The sequence below is a fragment of the Bos mutus genome, chromosome 5, assembly GCF_027580195.1.
Source record: "Bos mutus isolate GX-2022 chromosome 5, NWIPB_WYAK_1.1, whole genome shotgun sequence".
Classification (NCBI taxonomy): domain Eukaryota; kingdom Metazoa; phylum Chordata; class Mammalia; order Artiodactyla; family Bovidae; genus Bos; species Bos mutus.
Window position 1 is genome coordinate 79,494,853 of NC_091621.1, and position 19,974 is coordinate 79,514,826.

Here is a 19,974-nt window from a genome sequence, read left to right on the forward strand (position 1 = left end):
AAGCTCTTTCCTCCCATGGCCTCTGGAATAACAATCACTTCTGAATCACCACCTCCTCTACTTGCCTTTTCCTTACTTTTCCCAGGAGTTCCACTTTATCCCCAACAGCACAATGGTTAATACCTTCTGGATGATTCCTTTAGCACTAGAAATTAAAAATATCTAAAGCAAAACTCATATTCTCTTCCAATCTGCTTTCTAGCTCTGTGTCTTTCAGCCTAAAACCCAAGTCCATCCAGGTCTCCTCTCTCCTCCACAACTTATATTTAATCAAAACCTCCTAAATAGCACTCCTGTTAGTAAGTGCCTCCTTAGCTCTACCTTTCTATGCTAGTTTCTAAAAAATAAATTTATTTGTTTTTGGCTGTGCTGCGTCTTTGTTGCTGCACACCGGCTTTTCTCTAGTTGTGGCAGGCAGGGGCTGCTCTGTAGTTGCGATGCTTGTGTTTCTCATTGTGGTGGCTTCTCTTGCAGAGAACAGCATCTAGGATGCTTGGGTTTCAGTAATTGCCACACACAGGCTCAGTAGTTGTAGCTTCCGGGTTCTAGAGCACAGGCTCGGTTGTTGCAGTGCACAGGGTTTGTTATTCCACAGAACGTGGGATCTTCCAGAACCAGGGATTGAACCCGTGTCTCCTGCATTGGCAGGTAGATTCTCTACTATTGAGACACAGGGAAGACCATTGCTATGCTAGTTTCGATATCACAGCTAGCCTAAACTTTGAAGAGGTTTTTTCCCCCAGGTATCTCTGACTTTTAATCCATTTTTCATACTTTGCCAGAGTGACCTTTCTAAAATGCAAAACTAATTTGTTGACTTGATTACCCCCAATTGTCAACAGCTTCTACTTCCTAGAATTAAAATTCTTTGACTTATCCTCTTTGTCCTTCATGACCTGGTTTCTGCCTACCTTTCTAGTTTCATCCACCACCTCTTGCACTCCATGTGATCTCGAAACCATTACACACAGTTCTCCGGCCTACCATGAGCTGGTCCAACACTCTGACTTTGCATATGCTGTTTCCTCTGCCTGAGATTTGCCCCCTTGTTGACTACTGAGTAATCTCAAAACTGTTATTTAAGACTCAGGAAGCAGCACCCCCTTTATAGGGACTGACTCGCTCTACAAGCTCTATGTACCTTGTATGTAGGTCTGCTGGTCTAATGTTACTTACACGTCTGCTCCTGCTCCCAGTCTGTGAACTTGTTTCCTCAGTACCTAATACAGTGTCTGGCCCACAACAAGTACTCAATTTTTGTTGCTGTTTAGTCGCTAAGTCATGTCCGACTCTTCTGCGACCCTATGGATTGTAGCCTGCCAGGCTCCTCTGTCCATGGGATTTTCCAGGCAAGAATACTGGAGTGGGTTGCCATTTCCTTCTCCAGGGGATCTTCCAATCCAGGGAATGAACCCATGTCTCTTGTATTGGTAAGTGGGTTCTTTACCACTGAGCCACCTGGGAAGCCATAGGTATTCAATAAATATCTATAAAAGGGAGGAGGACATAGGAAGAGAGCAAAATGAAGAAAAGAAATGGTATACACAGCATTCATTTCTCTGCCTAAGAAACCATTGCACAGCTGCTCAGGTTAAAGAGAAACTTTATATTCAGGTCATCAGGGAGGTGGGAGGAGGCCAGAATGACTCAGATTCTGGGCTGGGACTCAGCAGATGGGTATTGTATCATCACTTGAGAGAGGGAGCAGAAGGGAAACATGTCTGGGAGGGAGCATATGTTTAGTTTTGGACATACTAAGTTTTTAGTGGTTAAGATACTAGAAAGCTCAGATACAATATTTAAATACAGTTATCTGCTTTCAACATTCAAAACTGACTCAGTATTTTATTTATTTGGCTGAGGCATGTGGAATCTTTGGTTGCAGAATTCGAACTCCTAGTTGCAGCACATAAGATTTAGTTCCCTGACCAGGGATCAAATCCCGGGCTCCCTGCATTGGGAGTGCAGTGTTTTAACCACTGGACCACCAGGGAAAACTGTATATGAAATGAGCACTAAAATTAGAATCTTACTGTTCGAGCATCACGGCACCTTGGCCCAACAAGGTGATAGACTGGGACTTGGTCAAGCTGCCCTGATCAGCCAGTGTTATAACTGTTAAAGAAAGATCTTGAGCAGGAAAGTCAGTTGTTCTCAGTCAAGTCATGCCCATAATGGTGGGTTTTCTTTGAAAATGGTAAAGTGGAAGTAATGGCAGTGATAAACAGAGGCAGGTGCAGAACACCTATTCACCAGGTTTCTGGTCTTGAAGTCAAGTGAAGTGAAGTCGCTCAGTCGTGTCCGACTCTCTGCGACCCCATAGACTGTAGCCTACCAGGCTCCTCCGTCCCTGGGATTCTCCAGGCAAGAATACTGGAGTGGGTTGCCATTTCCTTCTCCAGGAGATCTTCCCAACCCAGGGATCGAACCCGGGTCTCCCACATTGCAGGCAGACGCTTTACCATCTGAGCCACCAGGGAAGCTCTGGTCATGAAAGAGAGTCCAATTGTTACTGAGTCAATTGACCATAGTTGGATAATTGTGGGCAACATCTACAGAAACATCCTTTCTGCTCCTCCCAAATATAATAAATATGCTTTCCAAACTGATCTTGGACCATGAATGCTACAGCCTCAGCCCCTTCCCAGCTTTTCTCCTGCATTCTCATCCACCCTTACCACCAGTGACCTTGGAGGGAAATGAGAAAGGATGGCTGTTTCACTGTTACTGGTACTACCCCCTTTTCTTACCACAAATAATAAACTTCTGCAAATCTGTGCTTTTTTGACATTCATGTGCCCCCATATATGGGAAAAAAAATTTTTTTTTACCCAGTCCTCAAGAGAATTCAATGAGAAAAATTTACTGCTAACACACTGACCAATTTAGCAAGTGCTTTGAGAATTAAGCCAAAATCTGAGTTTCTTGTGCTACCCCTAATTGATGTCCTCCGTTCCTCAATGTTTTCTCCATATATCAACTCTTCCTGGTTGTCCAGTCTCATGCCTTTAAAAAAATTTTTTTTTCTTAAATACTTGATTAGTTTAAGCCTTATGCTTTTCTATTAAAAAAAAAAAAAATCCCCACGTTGTGAAGTGACTGGTGTGGAAACTGTAATAGCAAAAAGGTAGAAAAATATCACATAATTCTAATCTCAGCCTTGCTCTATGCAGGCTCTGTGAAGGTAGGGGCCACTTTTGCTGATGACCCCATATCCTGGGAATGCTAGAGCTGGCACAATACTGTTTCTGTGATGGATCTAGATTACATGTGTGTGTTCCTGACCCCAAAGTGAAATTTACCTGAACATTCACAGAAGTTAGTCTAAAATAACTCAAGTCGTTATGTCCTCAAGCTCGGGTAAGAAGCCTAGAGGACATTCAGATGTCCAAGGGGCAAATGCCATCTTCGTGAAAATGAGATTTAAACATTTATAACAGTAACATCCTTAGAATCAATGCACTTGATAAATATTTATTGAATGATTGAGAATATTACTTTCTAAAAAAGTTTTTTCTTCCACAAATAAAGATGAAAAGAAGCCCCATCAATTTTTGATTTCTAAGTAAAAACCCAAACACCCAAATTGAATTTCTTTTCTTTATGTATTCTAATATTTTCTATAAGTTAATTGTTTTCAGTTAAAAAAAAAAATTCGTCACACTGTCTTAGAATCCGTAAAACAGTAATACATGGCCGAAATCACTCTTTCCCATAGTTGGAACCTAAGTTTGCTAGCACTTCATTTATGAAAGAGGAAGTGGTTTTCAACCCTGAGCAATACGATTTCCCCCTAATATAGTCAGTCAGATAGAGGGAAAAAAGATACATGAGAAAGCAGAGCATATGTCAGAGAAAATATAAAAGCAAAATTGCAACTTAATCTATTCAGATTAGTTTCAGCTAATAGTTTACTATGATCCTCGAATTGCTTTTCTCTTTCATGTTCAATGAGCACAGTCACTCAACTTCCTTCTCTGTACCCTGGCTTTGCACCTTTCCTTCTCTGAAAGGACTTAAAATAAATGGATACCTGGTTTTTAGATTTGCTTTATCTCTTCATCAGAATCACTAAGAAAGTAACTAACTAATGAATAATCAATCTCCAGGCAACAAAATCATAAGTTGGTATTTTAGCTCTCACTCTCTCCAGAAATCAGAGCCTGAGATTCTGGATGAAAAGAGAATCATTTGGCAAAGTGCTCCAGAGAACAGGAGTAGGGGGCTAGGAGAGTGAAACACAGAGGGAGGGAAAGCAGCAGGGTGCATTTAAGATGGTCCAAAGAGGTGTGCAAAATAAGCCTCTGAAGACCACACCCCAGGGATGGAAAGAGGGAGCATTTATCCACCTACTCACATCCTGCATAGGTCAAAAGTGGCCTTTGACCATTCCCAGTTATGCACATGCTCCAGTACTAAACAGCTATGATTTCAGAGGAGCTCTGAGGTAGAAAGTGGGGGCTCTTGCAGTTTGGCTGAGGTGAAGTGCCTCAGCTTACCTGATTGAAGCTAGAATAAAAGGCAGAATATGAGGTGGGTTGAATAATGTGTCTAATACACAAAGCAGGTTGAAACGGATTAGTTTAAAAGAAAAAATCTTCAAGGAAACAAAATACTAGTACATAAAAATGCTGCAGGTTTGCTTGGCTCTGGAATGATCTCTTTCCTTCACCTCCTAGAAGTGTACCTGGTTCTTCACTGCTGGCTTAACTCAGAGTTCTTGTCAAGCACATGTATACCTGTGATAGATTCATTTTGATATTTGGCAAAACTAATACAATTATGTAAAGTTTAAAAATAAAATAAAATTAAAAAAAATAAAAATATCAACTTGTAAAAAAAAAAAAAAAAAGTCTTATCAACAGAAAGTCAACTTTGCCCCATTCTGATTCAGCACTAAGCTCACTGCTCATCTAGATCTCTCTTTAGTTATATGAATTTGTGTGTATTTGTTGCAGTAAATTTGACTATAAATTTCTTAAGAATGAGGGGTGGCATCATGTATCTCATTGTATTGACTCCCTTGGGCTTAATATAATGTTTTATCCTATGGCCACTCAAATCCTCAGCTTTTACACTGGCTGGAAGGTTACCATTGGAGACAGATTCACATCACATCTGCAGTATATTAATTCTTGATTTCTCACTGTAAATTAGAATTTTGATATCTTAGGTCTGGTTTGAGTAACTTGACACTACTTTATATTAGAACTGTAGCTGTGTTTGCAAGGCTGCAGGACAAACTTCAGAGCAAGCCTGTCTCTCTCAATCAAGAGACTTTCACAATTTTTCCCAAGAAGATTATAACATATCTGCTGTCTATACAGACATGGAGTTGCAAGTGTTAGACTCAAGTTTCCTCATAATTTCACTACCTCTATTAGTTTCATTTTTTTAACCACATTAAGTAAATTCCTGTTTCATTGTAGTATAAGAAACCTACATAATAACATTATTAATACATTTTCTAGTCACATCTTAAAGATAAGTTATCAAAAAATTGTGAGACCTAAGTTGTAGAAGCAACTGGAACCTTCTCTATTTTTTTTTAAAAAGGTAAAACAAATGTATTCTTAAACAATTTTTAAAAGTTAAACAAAATTAATTCCTTGAGATTCACTACATTATTGCTGCTACTACCTTTTTTGCTATTTCAATAGTTAATGCATTGTAATTTGGAATCCAACAAAACATAACAGGTGACACAAGTGAAAATAATGTCTAAATAAGTGTGAAAACTAAAGTTTCTATTTTGTGTGTCAGAACCAAGACCCAAGATGAAGTTCACGGATAAAAACTTCAAATATTATGGAAAGTAAATCACCAAGAAATAGTTATTTAAAATTTTCTATCCCAATTTTGAGGCTTCCCTGGTTGCTCAGATGGTAAAGAATCTGCCTAAATGCAGGAGACCTGGGTTTGATCCACGGGTTGGGAAGATCCCCTGGATAAGGGAATGGCAACCCACTCCAGTATTCTTCCTGGAGAATCTCATGGACTGAGGAGCATGGTAGGCTAGTCCATGGGATCACAAAGAATCAGACAGAGCCGAGCAGCTAACATACACATACCCCAATTTCAGGACTGAAGGAGGAGGGTCTTTTCAATTTTCTTCTGGAGAAAGGTTTTGATCTTTTCTATAAGTTTCAGGACCAGGAAACAAAATTTAATAATAAAGATTAATAAGTATTAATACTTCTCCAAGAAATTCTTCTGAAGTTATCTATTAAAAAAATGTTTTTAGCTAAGGTCTAATCAATAAATGTGATGCCATGCTTATATTTGCCCTGTCAGAGTCTATAATAAATGTTCAGTCAAAATATTTGTATGTTAGTCTTTATGAGAGAACCTCCCTAAATTTTCTCAAAATATCCCAAACTCCACACATCTCAAACTAAAGTCACCCTATTCCCAACCCTCAGATAAACACCTTTTCCTTTAGTTCTTACCGTGATGAAGGCAAGAAACATCTACCCGATTTGATCTGGGTATTCTCAACTCAACATTGCTAAGTATTAGAGAAATGCAAATCAAAACTACAATGAGATAACACCTCACATCAGTCAAAATGGTTATCATCAAAAAAAATCCACAAACAATAAATGCTAGGGAAGGTGTGGAGAGAAGGAACTCTCCTGTATTGTTGGTGGGAATGTAAATTGATATAGCCACTATGGAGAACAGTATGGAGGTTTCTTTAAAAATAGGTCTACCATACTACCCTGCAATCCCACTCATGGGCATATATCTGGAGGAAAACATGCTTGGAAATGATACATGCACCCCAATGCTCTTACCCTAAAAAGGAAATTGATGTTGTTCCTTCTGGCCATTTACCAAGTCCTCACGCTTTTATCTACTTCCTTTCCTTCCCTATGTATCACTTTAGTTGAGGCTTTTTCCCATTTCTGGGAATTATCTTGTATATATTCTGATAAACTGGTATAGCCCTTGAATTGCTTCAAGATGGCAGAGTAGAAGGATGTGCACTCACTCCTTGAGAGAGCACTGGAATCACAACAAACTGCTGAACCATCATTGACAGGAAGATGCTAGAACCAACCAAAAAAGCTGTCCCACATATCCAGAGACAAAGGAGAAGCTGCAGTGAGATAGTAGGAGGGGTGCAATCATGATAAAATAAAATCACATAATCACCAGGTGGGCTACTCATGAACTGGAGATAAATTATAACACAGAATTTCTCCCACTGGAGTGAAGGTTCTGAGCCCCATGTCAGGCTTCCCAATGTGGGGGTCTGGCAACAGGAGAAGGAATCCCCAGAGAACCTGACTTTGAAGGCCAGTGGGATTTGATTGCAGGACTTCCACAGGATTGGGGAAAACAGAGTCCACTCTTGGAGGGCACACACAAAATCTGGTACACAGTAGAACCCAGGGGAAGGGAGCAGTGACCACATAGGAGACTGAAGCAGACCTTACCTGCTAGAGCTGGAGGGTCTTTGCAGAAGAGGGGGCCAGCTATGGTTCACCATGGAGACAAGGACACTGGTAGCAGCAGTTCTCAGAAGTACTCATTGGCATGAGGCCTCCATGAGGTCACCATTATCCACACCAGCCTGTAGGCTCCAGTGTCGGGCTGATTCAGACCAAACAACCAAGAGGGAAGGAACACAGCCATACCCATCAGCAGGCAAGTGGGGTAAAGTTTAACTGAGCACAGACTTGTCCACAAGAGCAAGACCCAGCTCTACTTACCACCAGTCCCTCCCATCAGGAAACTTGCACAAAACTCTTAGATACTCCATCTACTAGAAGGTAGACAGCAGAAGCAAGAACTGCAACCCTGCAACCTGTTGAATAAAAACCACTATCACAGAAAGTTAGAGAAAATGAAAATGTGGAGGATTATGTCTCAGATGAAGGAACAAAATAAAACCCCAGAAAAGCAACTAAATGAAGTAGAGATAGGCAGAAAAAGAATTTAGAATAATGATAGTGAAGATGATCCAGGATCTTGGATAAATGATTTAGGCAAGGATTGAGAAGGTGCAAGAAATGTTTAATATAGACCTGGAAGAACTAAAGAACAAACAGATTTTTTAAATCAGTAGATTTAATTTAATCTACTGAAATTAAATAGATACTAGAGGGAATCAAGCAGAATAAATGAGGCAGAAGAAGGAATAGTGGCCTAGAAGGCAGAATGGCGGGAATCACTGCCACTGAACAAAATAAAGAATGAAATAAAGACAACCTAAGAGACCTCTGGGACATATTAAACACACCAACATTTGCATTATAGGGGTTCAAAAATGATAAGAAATAGAGAAAGGATCTAATAAAATATTTGAGGAGACGATAGCTGAAAACTTCTTGAACATGGGAAAGGAAACCCCCTCAACCAAGTTTGGGAAGTGCAGAGTGTCCCAGGCAGGATAAACCCAAAGAAGAGCACAGCAAGACACATGGTAATCAAATTGACAAAAATTAAAGACAATGAAAAAATATGAAAATCAACAAGGGGAAAATGACCAAAAAATACACGGGTACTTCCATAAGGTTATGAGCTGACTTCTAGGCAGAAACTCCGCAAGCCAGAAGGGAGTGGCACACCGTATATAAAGCGATGAAAGGGAAGAAACTACAACCAAGAATACTCTACCCTGCAAGTATATCATTCAGATTTGAGGGAGAAGCCAAAAGCTTTTCAAACAAGCAAGAGTCAAGAATTCAACATCATCAGAAAAGCTCTACAACAAATACAACAGGAACTCCTCTAGGTAGGAAAGAGACTAGCAACTTAGAACAAACTGTGCAACTATAGACTGCTATATCAAAACCTCATAGAAGCAGCAAACCTAAAAACTACAATAGATATACCCACAAAAAAGAAAAAGCAACCCAACATAACACTAAAGATGACCATCAAACCACAAGAGAAGAAAATAAAAGAGGAAAGGAAGAAAAAACACCTGCAAAAACAAACCCCAAATAATTAAGAAAATGGCAATAGGAACACACATACTGATAATTACCTTAAATGCAAATGGATGAAACGTGCCAACCAAAAGGCAGAGACTGTTTGAATGACTTCAAAAACAAGACCTGTACATATGCTGTCTATAAGAGACCCACCTGAGACCTAGGGACACATACAGACTAAAAGTGAGGGGATGAAAGAAGATATTCCATGCAAATGGAAATCAAAAGAAAGTTGGAGTAATCATACTCCTATCAGACAAAACAGACTTTAAAGACTTCTAAGAGACAAAGAAGGACACTACATAATGATCAAGGGATCAATCCTAGAAGAAGATATAACAATTGCAAATATATATGTACCCAACGAAGAAGCACCTCAATTCATAAGACAAATCATAACAGCCATAAAGTGAAAAATTGACAGTAACACGATAATAGTGGGGGACTATAACATCCCACTTTCGTCAATCATCCAGTCAGAAAACCAATAAGGAAACACAGGCCTTAAATAACACATTAGACTAGATGGACTTCATTTATATTTATAGAGCGTTCCATCCAAAAGCAGACGAATACATGTTTCTCAAGTGCACATGCAATATTCTCCAGGACTGACCACATGTTTGGCCACAAAGTGAGTGTAAATTTAAGAAAACTGAGATCATATCAAGCATGTTTTCCAACTACAACACTTTGAGATTAGAAATAAAGTACAAGAAAAAAAAAAACAATAAAACACAAACACATAGAAGTTAAACAATATGTTACTCAACAAACAATGGATCACTGAAGAAATCAAAGGGGAAATCAAAAAATACCTAGAGACAAATGAAAATGAAAGCACAATGATCCAAAACCTATAGGATGTAGCAAAAGTAGTTCTAAGAGGAAAATTTATAGCAATACAGTCTTACCTCAGGAAACAAGAACAATCTCAAATAAACAACCTAACCTCACACTTAAAGCAATGAGAGAAAGTAGAACAAACAAAACCTAAAGTTAATAGAAGAAAAGAAAACAAGATCAGAGCAGAAATCAGTGAAATAGAGACAAAGAAGACAACAGCAAAGATCAACAAAACTAAAAGCTGGTTCTTTGAAAAGATAAAACTGATAAAGTCTTAGCCAGATTGAGAGAGGACTCAAATCAGTAAAATCAGAAATGCAAAAAATGTTACAACTGACACCACAGAAATACAAAATATCATAAGAGACTACTACAAGCAACTGTATGACAATAAAATGGACAACCTGGAAGAAATGGACAGATTCTTAAAAAGATGCAGACTGAACCAGGAAGAAATAAAAAATATGAATAGCCCAATCATATGCACTGAAACTGAAAACTGTGATTTTAAAACTCCCAACAAACAAAAGTCTGGGACACAGGTGACTTCTATCAAACATTTAGAGAAAAGCTAACACCTATTCTTCTGAAACTGTTCTGAAAAAATGGCAGAGGAAGGAAAACTCTCAAAATCATTCTATGAGGCCACCATCACTCTGATACCAAAATCAGACAAAGATACCACACAGATAAGAAAATTACAGGCCAATACCACTGATGAACACAGACACAGAAATCCTCAACAAAATACTATCAATTCTAATCCAACAATACATTAAAAGGCTCAAATACCATGATTAAGTGGGATTCATCCCAGGGATGCAAGGATTTTTCAATATTCACAAATCAAGCAGTGTGATAAACCACACCAACAAACTAAAGAATAAAAACCATATGATCATTTCAATAAAAGCAGAAAAAGCTTCTGATAAAATTCAGCACCAGTTTATGATTTTTAAAAACTCTCCAGAAAGTGGGCATAAAGGAAACACATGCTCAGTCACTCAGTCAAGGCTGACTCTTTGCAACTCCGTGGACTGTAGCCCTCCAGGCTCCTCTGTTCATGGAATTTTCTGGGCAATAATATTGGAGTGGATTGCCATTTCCTTCTCCATAAAGAAAACATACCTCAACAGAATACAGGCCGTATAAGACAGCCTTACAGATAACATCATAGTCAATGGTGAAAAGCTGAAAACATTTCCTCTAAGATCAGGAACAAGCAAGGATGTTCACTTTTGCCACTTATATTCAACATAGCTTTGGAAGTCTAAGCCACAGCAATCAGAGAAGAAAATAAAAGGAATCCAAGTTGGGGGGGTGGGGGAGTGAAACTGCCATGATACTATACATAAAAAACCCTAAAGATACTACCAGAAAACTACTAGAGCTCATCAATGAATTCAGTAAAGTTGCAGGATACAAAATTAATACAGAGAAATCTCTTGCATTTCTATGCACTAAAAGTGAAACATCAGAAAGAGAAATTAAGGAAACATTGCCATTATCATTGTTTAAAAAAATAAAACACCTAGGAATAAATCTACCCAGGGTGCAAAGGACCTGTACAGGGAATACTATAAGACACTGATGAAAGAAATCAAAGATGACACAGATGAAAAAATATATTATGTTCTTGGATTGGAAGAATCACTATTGTCCAAATAATTATATTACCCAAGGCAATCTACAGATCAAATGCAATCCTTATCAAATTGCCAATGACATTTTTCATAAAACTAGAACAAAAAAATTTTAAATTTGTATAAAGACACAAAGATACCAAATCATCAAAACAATCTTAAGAAAGAAAAACAGAGCTGGAGGGACCAGGCTCTCTGATTCCAGATTATACTGGAAAACTATAGTCATCAAAACAGTATGGTACTGGCAGAAAAACAGATATATAGATCAATGGAACAGGACAGAGTGCCCAGAAATAAACCCATGCACCTGTGCTCAATTAATCTATGACAAAGGAGGCCAGACTATACAATGGTGGGAAGATAGTCTCTTCAATAAATGATGCTGGGAAAACTGGACAGCTACATGTAAAAAAAAATAAGAAAGAAATTAGATCATTCTTAATACCATACACAAAAATAAACTCAAAATGGATTAAAGACACTCCACAGCTCCTAGAAGAAAACATAGGCAGAACACTCTCTGACATAAACGACAGCAATATCTTTTTTGATTCACCTCCCAGAGTAGTGGAAATAAAAACAAAAACAAATAGGAACTAATTAAACTCAAAAGCTTATGCATAGCAAAAGAAACCATAAACAAAACCAAAGACAGCCCAAAGATTGGGGAAAATATTTGCAAATTATGTGACCAACAAGGGATTAGTCTCCAAAGTTTATAAACAGCTAATGTAACTTAATACCATCAAAAACAAACAACCCAATCAAAAAATGGGCAGAGGACCTAAATAAACATTTCTCCAAAGATGACGTACAGATGGCCAAGAGGCACATGAAAAGACGTTCAACATTGCTAAGTATTCAGTTCAGTTCAGTTTAGTTCAGTTGTGTCCAACTCTTTGTGACCCCATGAATCGCAGCACACCAGGCCTCCCTGTCTATCACCAACTCCTGGAGGTCACTCAAACTCACATCCATCAAGTCGGTGATGCCATGCAGCCATCTCATCCTCTGCCGCCCCCTTCTCCTCCTGGCCTCAATCCCTCCCAGCATCAGAGTCTTTTCCAATGAGTCAACTCTTCTCATTAGGTGGCCAAAGTATTGGAGTTTCAGCTTTAGCATCAGTCCTTCCAAAGAACACCCAGGACTGATCTCCTTTAGAATGGATTGGTTGGATCTCCTTGCAGTCCAAGGGACTCTCAAGAGTCTTCTCCAACACCACAGTTCAAAAGCATCAATTCTTCGGTGCTCAGCTTTCTTCACAGTCCAACTCTCACATCCATACATGACCACTGGAAAAACCATAGCCTTGACTAGATGGGGAGCTGGTATATTCAGATGCCCACAAATTCATTACTGCTTTCTTACTGTATTTGCAATGATACCTTGCTGTTTTTACGCCCCCAAAGAGTCAGCAAGTGTAACCAAACTACTAGGACAAAGTTTCAGTCATTCCTAAAAAAGAAAAACAAATCAGAGAATATTGCTTCATATCCTTCTCCCTGACTTCTGCTTAGATGGACAAAAGGAGTTGCAGGTGGACTCCTGAAATTCCAGGGGCGAAAGGAGTCTGACATGACAGCCCAAGACTTGCACTTACCCATGTGATGGGGGTAGCATGTGGAAGTTCAAAATCAGTGACTGTGGGCCAGCAAAGCCCTTCTGATGCTCTTAGTCCCAAAGAGCATCCAGACCGCCTGGGTGGGGCCAGCTGCCCTCACCTCCCGTCCTCCCCTCAGCTCCTGCAGCTTGGAGGAGCCAGTGCAGCCTAGTGAGAAGGAGGAGCTGCATTAGGAAGACTAAGAGGTAGGTGGCATTGTCACTTGTCCACGCTGACAGCTAGGTCAAAAATGAGCAGTTAAGGAAAGAGATTTTTTTCTTCATGAGTTTGGAGATTTTCACCATTACAGGGAGTAAGGCATTGCTATTATGAACAGAGTGACAAGAAAAATCGAAACTTGCTCTAGATTTCTTCCAAGAGACAAGAAAGTTTCTGGCTCCACTGAAGAAGCTTGATGGGACTGGGGGAGATAAAAATGAGATGCTTTTATGTTTGCACCCTGCATCCTTCCTAGTCAACGTGGCAGGTGTGGAGGCCTCTGTGGTCACACAGCTGTCACTCATGATGCTCTAATTAGCACAGGACTGACTTCTCAGCCTTTGCCTGATCCAGTTCAACAACTGGGATGTGATTGAATTAATATAGGACTAAGAGAGTACAGTTCAGTTCAGTCACTCAGTCGTGTCCGACTCTTTGCAACCCCATGAATCACAGCACGCCAGGCCTCCCTGTCCATCACCAACTCCCAGAGTTCACCCAAACTCATGTCCATCGAGTTGGTGATGCCATCCAGCCATATAAGAGGAACGCAAATCAAAACTACAATGAGATATCACCTCACACAAGCCAAAATAGCTATCATCAAAAAATCCACAAACAATAAATGCTAGGGAAGGTGTGGAGAGAAGGGAATCCTCCTGCACTGTTGGTGGGAATGTAAATTCATACAACCACTATGGAGAACAGTATGGAGGTTTCTTTAAAAACTAAAAATAGGGCTACTATATGACCCTGCAATCCCACTCCTGGGCATATATCTGGAGGAAAACATGATTAGAAAGGATATATGCACCCCAATGTTCATTACAGCACTGCTTACAATAGTCAAGACATGGAAGCAACCTAAATGTCCATTGACAAAGGAACAGATAAACAAACTGTGGTACATATATACAATGTAATATTACTCAGCCATTTAAAAGAATGAAATAATGTCACGTGCAGCAACATGGATGGATCTAGAGATTATCATACTGAGTGAAGTAAGTCAGACAGGGAGAAAGAGAAATATCATACGATATAGCTTATATGGGAAGTCTAAAAAGAAATGATATAAATGAACTTATTTACAAAATAGAAACAAAGTCACAGACTTAGAGAACAAACTTATGGTTACCAGGGCAAAGAGTGAAGGGAAGGGATAATGAGGGAGTTTGGGGATTGACATATATACACAGCTGTATTTAAAGCGTATAACTAACAAGGATCTATTGTATAACACAGGGAACTCTGTTCAATGTTATGAAGCAGCCTGGACAGGAAGGGAGTTTGGGGGAGAATGGATACATGTGTATGTATGGCCCAGTTGCTCTGCTGTGCACCTGAAACTATTACATTGTTAGTGGGCTATATTCCAATGTAAAATAAAAAGTGTGTGTGTGTTTTTAAAAAAGATAATACATTACCACATTAAAAAAAAAAAAACTGGTACAGAAAAACAGGAAGTGAGGTGAAGTGAAGTGAAAGTCACTCAGTCATGTCCGACTCTTTGTGATCCCAGGGACTGTACAATCCATGGAATTCTCCAGGCCAGAATACTGTACCTGTTCCCTTCTCCAGGGGGTCTTCCCAACTCAGGGATCAAATTCAGGTCTCCCACATTGCAGGTGGATTCTTTACTAGCTGAGTCACCAGGGAACCCCGAAAAACAGGAAAGTGTTGGGAAATTCTAAAGCAGCCATGGTTAATAAAATTGCACTTTGGCAAAAATAATCATGATGACTTCAGACACTTATAACCCAGGAAAGTGCTTTCTGAAAGAGCTGCTTAATGTACTGGTAGGCACCCCAACTCCCTAAAATGTTAGGCCATGATTAAGAAAATCTGTTTTTATAACAAGTTATTACTTCACTGAACAGGAATTATCATCAGCAATTCTGTTGCCATATCAAGTGGCTCAGAGGGTAAAGCGTCTGCCTGCAATGCAGGATACCTGGGTTCAATCCCTGGGTTAGGAAGATCCCCTGGAGAAGGAAATGGCAACCCACTCCAGTACTCTTGCCTGGAAAATCCCATGGACAGAGAAGCCTGGTAGACTACAGTCCATGGGATCGCAAAGAGTTGGACACAACTGAGCGACTTCACTTTCACTTTCTTATCAAGAGATCCACGACGCCTTTTCAGAGAAAAGCAACTCCCATGGCTGGTCATAATAGACACTCAATTATATAGCCCCTACTATGTGCCCTAGTTAGTTAAGCTTTCCTGATAGCTCAGTTGGTAAAGAATCTGCCTGCAATGTGGGAGACCTGGGTTTGAGCCCTGGGTTGGGAAGGAAGATCTCCTGGAAAAGGGAAAGGTTATCCATTCCAGTATTCTGGCCTGGAGAATTCCATGGACTGTATAGTCCATGAGGTCGCAAAGAGTCGGAAATGACTGATGGATTTTCACACTATGTGCCAGGCACTGTTCCTCATAACAAACTTACGATATAGGTATTATTATAATACCCATTTTACAGATGAGGAAATTGAGGCATGGAGAGATTAGATAATTGGCTAAAAGTAATGCAGTTTGTCAGTATTGGAGCCAGGCTTCAAACACAGGCGGTCTGGCCCCATGCCTTCTGCTTGGAATTTCAACCCATCTCTCTAATATTTGACTTCCAAGAATGAAGACCTGCAATGGAAAGAGTGAACATATGGTGCAACTTCCACAGGGAATCTGGAAATAAGGGAGCCCTCAGAGATAAAGGATCAATTGAGATTGTCCTCAACCACAAGTCTGCTGTCAATTAAGGAGCCTGAACAACTCCCAGGACTGTAGACTCCTTGATAGCCACTTAAAGGGATTAGCTAATCTAGACAGGCAGTCAGTTAGTCTCAAGTGGTACTGGTAAGCCATGGAAGAGGAAAAGGAGTCTGTGACCAGCTGTTTTGGGCAAGCAGTGACTGGTAAGGAGCAGTTATGTACTGTCTGAAATGCCCAGTCCTAGTGAAAGGTAGATGAATCAGGTCCTCAGCCTGAGAATCCCTGATATATTTTTTATCCCAGGTAGTTTGATTACAGTGAGAATGTGCCCAGAGCAGGCTACACAAATAACCAGATTGTTAAAAATCAGTTTCCTTGTATCTGATCAGCTCTGGAGAACTGCAAAGAATGAATTTCTAGAGTCTATCCCTGAGAAACCCAGGGCCAGATCTGAAACTCACTTTACCAAGGCACATGCCACTTTACGAGTATCTTGGCAACCAACCCATCTCTTTCCCTAGTGACAACCTGACTTCCCTATACATATGACTAGAAAAACTGGTAATTCCCTGGTTGTCCCGTGGTTAGAACTCCATGCTTTTATTGTCGATGGCTTGGGTTCAATCTCTGGTTGTGGCCACAAGCTGCTGGGCAAAAAAAAAAGAAAAGAAAAATTTACAAGGCATCCTAAAACACACGTGGGGCTTTTGGTATGGAAAGATAAATGCAATGTGATTATGTTTGAAGTCTATAATAGACTGAGGCCAGAATCGGGGACTCAGTTTAAGAAGCAATTTCTTGCAGGGTGATATTTTCCTAAATAAACAGTGCCCCATCTTCAGAAAAACAATGTCTCCACCTCATTCTTTAGGCTGCCCATTCCATCTACCGGAACATTTAAAACAATCCCAATAATCTAAAAGGAGACCAGGAAAGGGAGAAAAGTTTCTGCCATCCTTCCAGACACTACCGCCATTTCCGTTTCCGGGGCATTCCCCAGCCTGTCCCAGGTGTGTCCAAAAATGAGCAGTTTCAGTGCGCCACCACAAGGCGGCATCGACACCACCACCTCCAGAATGTGCAAGCAAATCACGGATCAGAAGCCGGGGAGTGATCACTTCTGAGCTCAGAAGCTGAGGCAGCTTCAGAGACTGGAAAAATTTAAGAGTGATAAGTGGGCGCATTGCGAAAGCTAAGGCTTTGAAATCTGGTAACTGCACATACTGGTTGATGGAAGACAGTAGAACAAGAACCCATAAGGCGCTTTTAGGAAGGGATAGCCCTGCTGAACCCCACCCTAGTCTTGCGCAAGGTCAGCATAGAAAGGGGATTAGGAAATAAAATGAATCCTCTCTCGTTTTAAATAAATTGTTTCTTACACGTTACTTTTGAAGTTTTTCAGGTTTTGGTTTTTTTTTTTTAACTTAATCTTAGTTTTACTCATTGGGAGTGAAACAGACAAAACCCAGACCTCCCCCCCAACCCCAACACACACACAAACACACCCACTCCTTTTACTTTTGAAGCAAAGGGTACAGTTCAGTGTCAATACCTGTAGGGATAAAACCTTGTTTAAAACCTGTTTTATTAAGAGGGGAGTAGCCAAGTACATGCCGTTTTGCATTTCAGCTCTGCCTCCATTTGCTGTGTATCTTTATGCAAATCATTAAACTTGCTCAGTCTCAAACTTTCTCATCTGTAGAATAGGGATAATAAACCTATTTAGGATCGTGTTATTGTTGTTGTTTAGTGGCTAAGTCGTGTCAAACTCTTTGCCACCCCATGGACTGTAGCCTGCCAGGCTCCTCTTTCCATGGGATTTCCCAGGCAAGAAAACTGGAGTGGGTTTCTTTCTCCAGGGGATCTTCCTCACCCAGGGATCAAATCCACGCCTCCTGCGTTTTCTGCATTGGCAGGCGGATTCTGTTTTACCACTATGCCACCGGGGAAGCCCATTTAGGACTGCAGTGAGCAGTATATGAAAGAACATAAATCCTTGGGTACACTGCCTAGCACATTTCAAGCTAACAATACCAGGTTGCTCTTCTCAACACTTTAAACCAAAGCCATTGTCAATTAAAAAAAAAAAAAAAAAGTGGCAACCTGGATCACACTCAGTGATGAGAATAAATATATTTAGATGTCCTTTGGCTGACTCTTTTAGGATCAGTCAAGAATCAGCAAAGCCAAGAGCCGTGCCGGAGAGAACCTATTTGTCTGCCAAGAATTCCGGCCAGCACTTTCTAAGTTCGGAGAAACACACCCCCAAGTCCTCGTCAGGGGCCACCCCCGAGGGCCAGCAGGCCTGGAACAACCCGGGCCGTTCCCCCTGGCAGAAGCTGGCTTCCACCCAGAAAACAGACGGACACCGGCGGGAAGTCAACTTGAGTGGATTGGAGCGCACGGGGCGGCACGCGAGCAGAGGGGAGAGCGCAGGCTTCCAAGGGTCCCTCCCGGCGCCCCCGGCCGGGGCGGCACACTGGGCGCGCGGCTCACCTGCCTGGCTCAGAGGCACCGCGGCGGCCAGAAGCAGCAGGAGCAGCGGTAGCCGGGCCGGCGGCTGGGGCAGCCCGAGGCGCTCATCCTGGCTGTGGCGGGACATTGCTCGGCGGCCGCGATCTCCGCTCCGCTTGGCAGGACCAGGCAGCTGCAGGCAGAAAGGTTCTAGGGCCGGCAGCGGGGCGCCCGGACGCGGAGGTTCGGGCGTCCTTCTTAACTTTCCTCTCTCATAAGCCCGGCCTGTTTGGGGCTTTTTAGGGGCGAGGAAACCTCACGTGGTCTTGAGGACAACCTTCGCCCTGCTGGGCCCGTCTGGGAAGGGCGGGTCCTTTCTGACCCTCTAGCGCCCCGTGAGCCGGGCCGGGCCGGTTCCCTTCCTGCACTCCTGGGACCTACTTGCTGCTTTCTCCGCACTCCGTCGAGCGGTCTGGCGACCCAGGGCTGGGACAGATCAGTTCATGTCCACACCGCTGGCCTCCAGGGCCGGCCACTGGTTTGCAGCAGCGGAGAGGGGGCGTCCTGGGCAGTGTAGAAATGCATACCCCTGCCTACACGCAGCTCCGATTCCTCGCGCTTTCGGAGAGGGCTTCCCAAGTGCTTACAACTCAGGGTTTAGTGCCCCTCTCCATCCCCGCTGTTTAACCTAAATCCATTTGCTGCCGCTCAGGACTTCGGATCGTTTGTTTTTCAAAACTTCATTGGTTGGAACCACCACTGGCGAGTGATTCAGATTAGATGGGACTGAAACCAGTGATATCCCAGAAAACTCCTGTGAAGTCCCCATTTCTGTGCGGGGTCTGTTGAAAGTGACATTGTGAAGTAGGCAACACCGTGCCTTGGGGGACATTGTGAAGGTGGCAGAGGGTGCCCTAGGTGACATTGTGAAGTAGGCAAAAGGCATTTTATTCATCCAATAAGACCTCTGTTGAGCCCACCTTGTGTGTCCCGTACAGGTGTTATAAAGACCATTAAGACCACGGTCTACAGCAGGCAAGGAGCGACAAAGCCCTATAAATAAACAGGTACCGGAAGTTGCCATCAGTGTGTAACAGAGCCCTGCTTACCTATGATTGCATCCACCTGGGGACCAAGGCACCGCCTTCTCCATCTTTCTTCTGAGCTTACCGTAGTTGTTGAGAGGAGATGGGAAGGGAGGGAAAGAGGCACCTTCCCTAGAGGGCAAAACACATTTGTCTTGCTAGGAAAGATATAAAACAATTACATCAGATCTCTATGCAAATTGTTAAACACATCAAGTAAGCCTGTTTCTTTCCAAAAGGTGTAATTAACAGCATTTAAACACTTATGCACCGATGGCAAAAATTTTAGCATGACAAATTTGTTACTCAATCTCATTTGGGCTAAATTCTAAGCATTCTTCACCTCCTCCATATTCTTTGCCCCTTTACTTAAGGTTCATTTTTGTTTCAGGGAGCTTATGCATTGACTGGGTAGAGGGCATCTACTCTGTGAGTCATCTTTTTGGCTTGGTGGCTTCCAGTGAGAT

The 19,974-nt window shown here is 41.5% G+C and overlaps 1 protein-coding gene across 2 annotated transcripts in view; it reads right to left on the reverse strand.

Moving 5' to 3' along the window:
* PLBD1 (phospholipase B domain containing 1) overlaps nt 1–18,804 on the reverse strand; it is an 89,823-nt gene extending 71,019 nt beyond the window's left edge. Inside the window, exon 1 of one of the 2 annotated variants that reach the window (XM_070371129.1) lies at nt 18,465–18,801. In XM_070371129.1, coding sequence (XP_070227230.1) covers nt 18,465–18,570 — 106 coding nt within the window. In that variant the 5' untranslated portion in view covers nt 18,571–18,801. Of the gene's footprint in view, nt 1–18,464 lie in introns of both variants that reach the window. The other variant, XM_070371130.1, reaches the window with a different exon arrangement.
* Between the last annotated feature and the right edge of the window lie 1,170 nt (nt 18,805–19,974).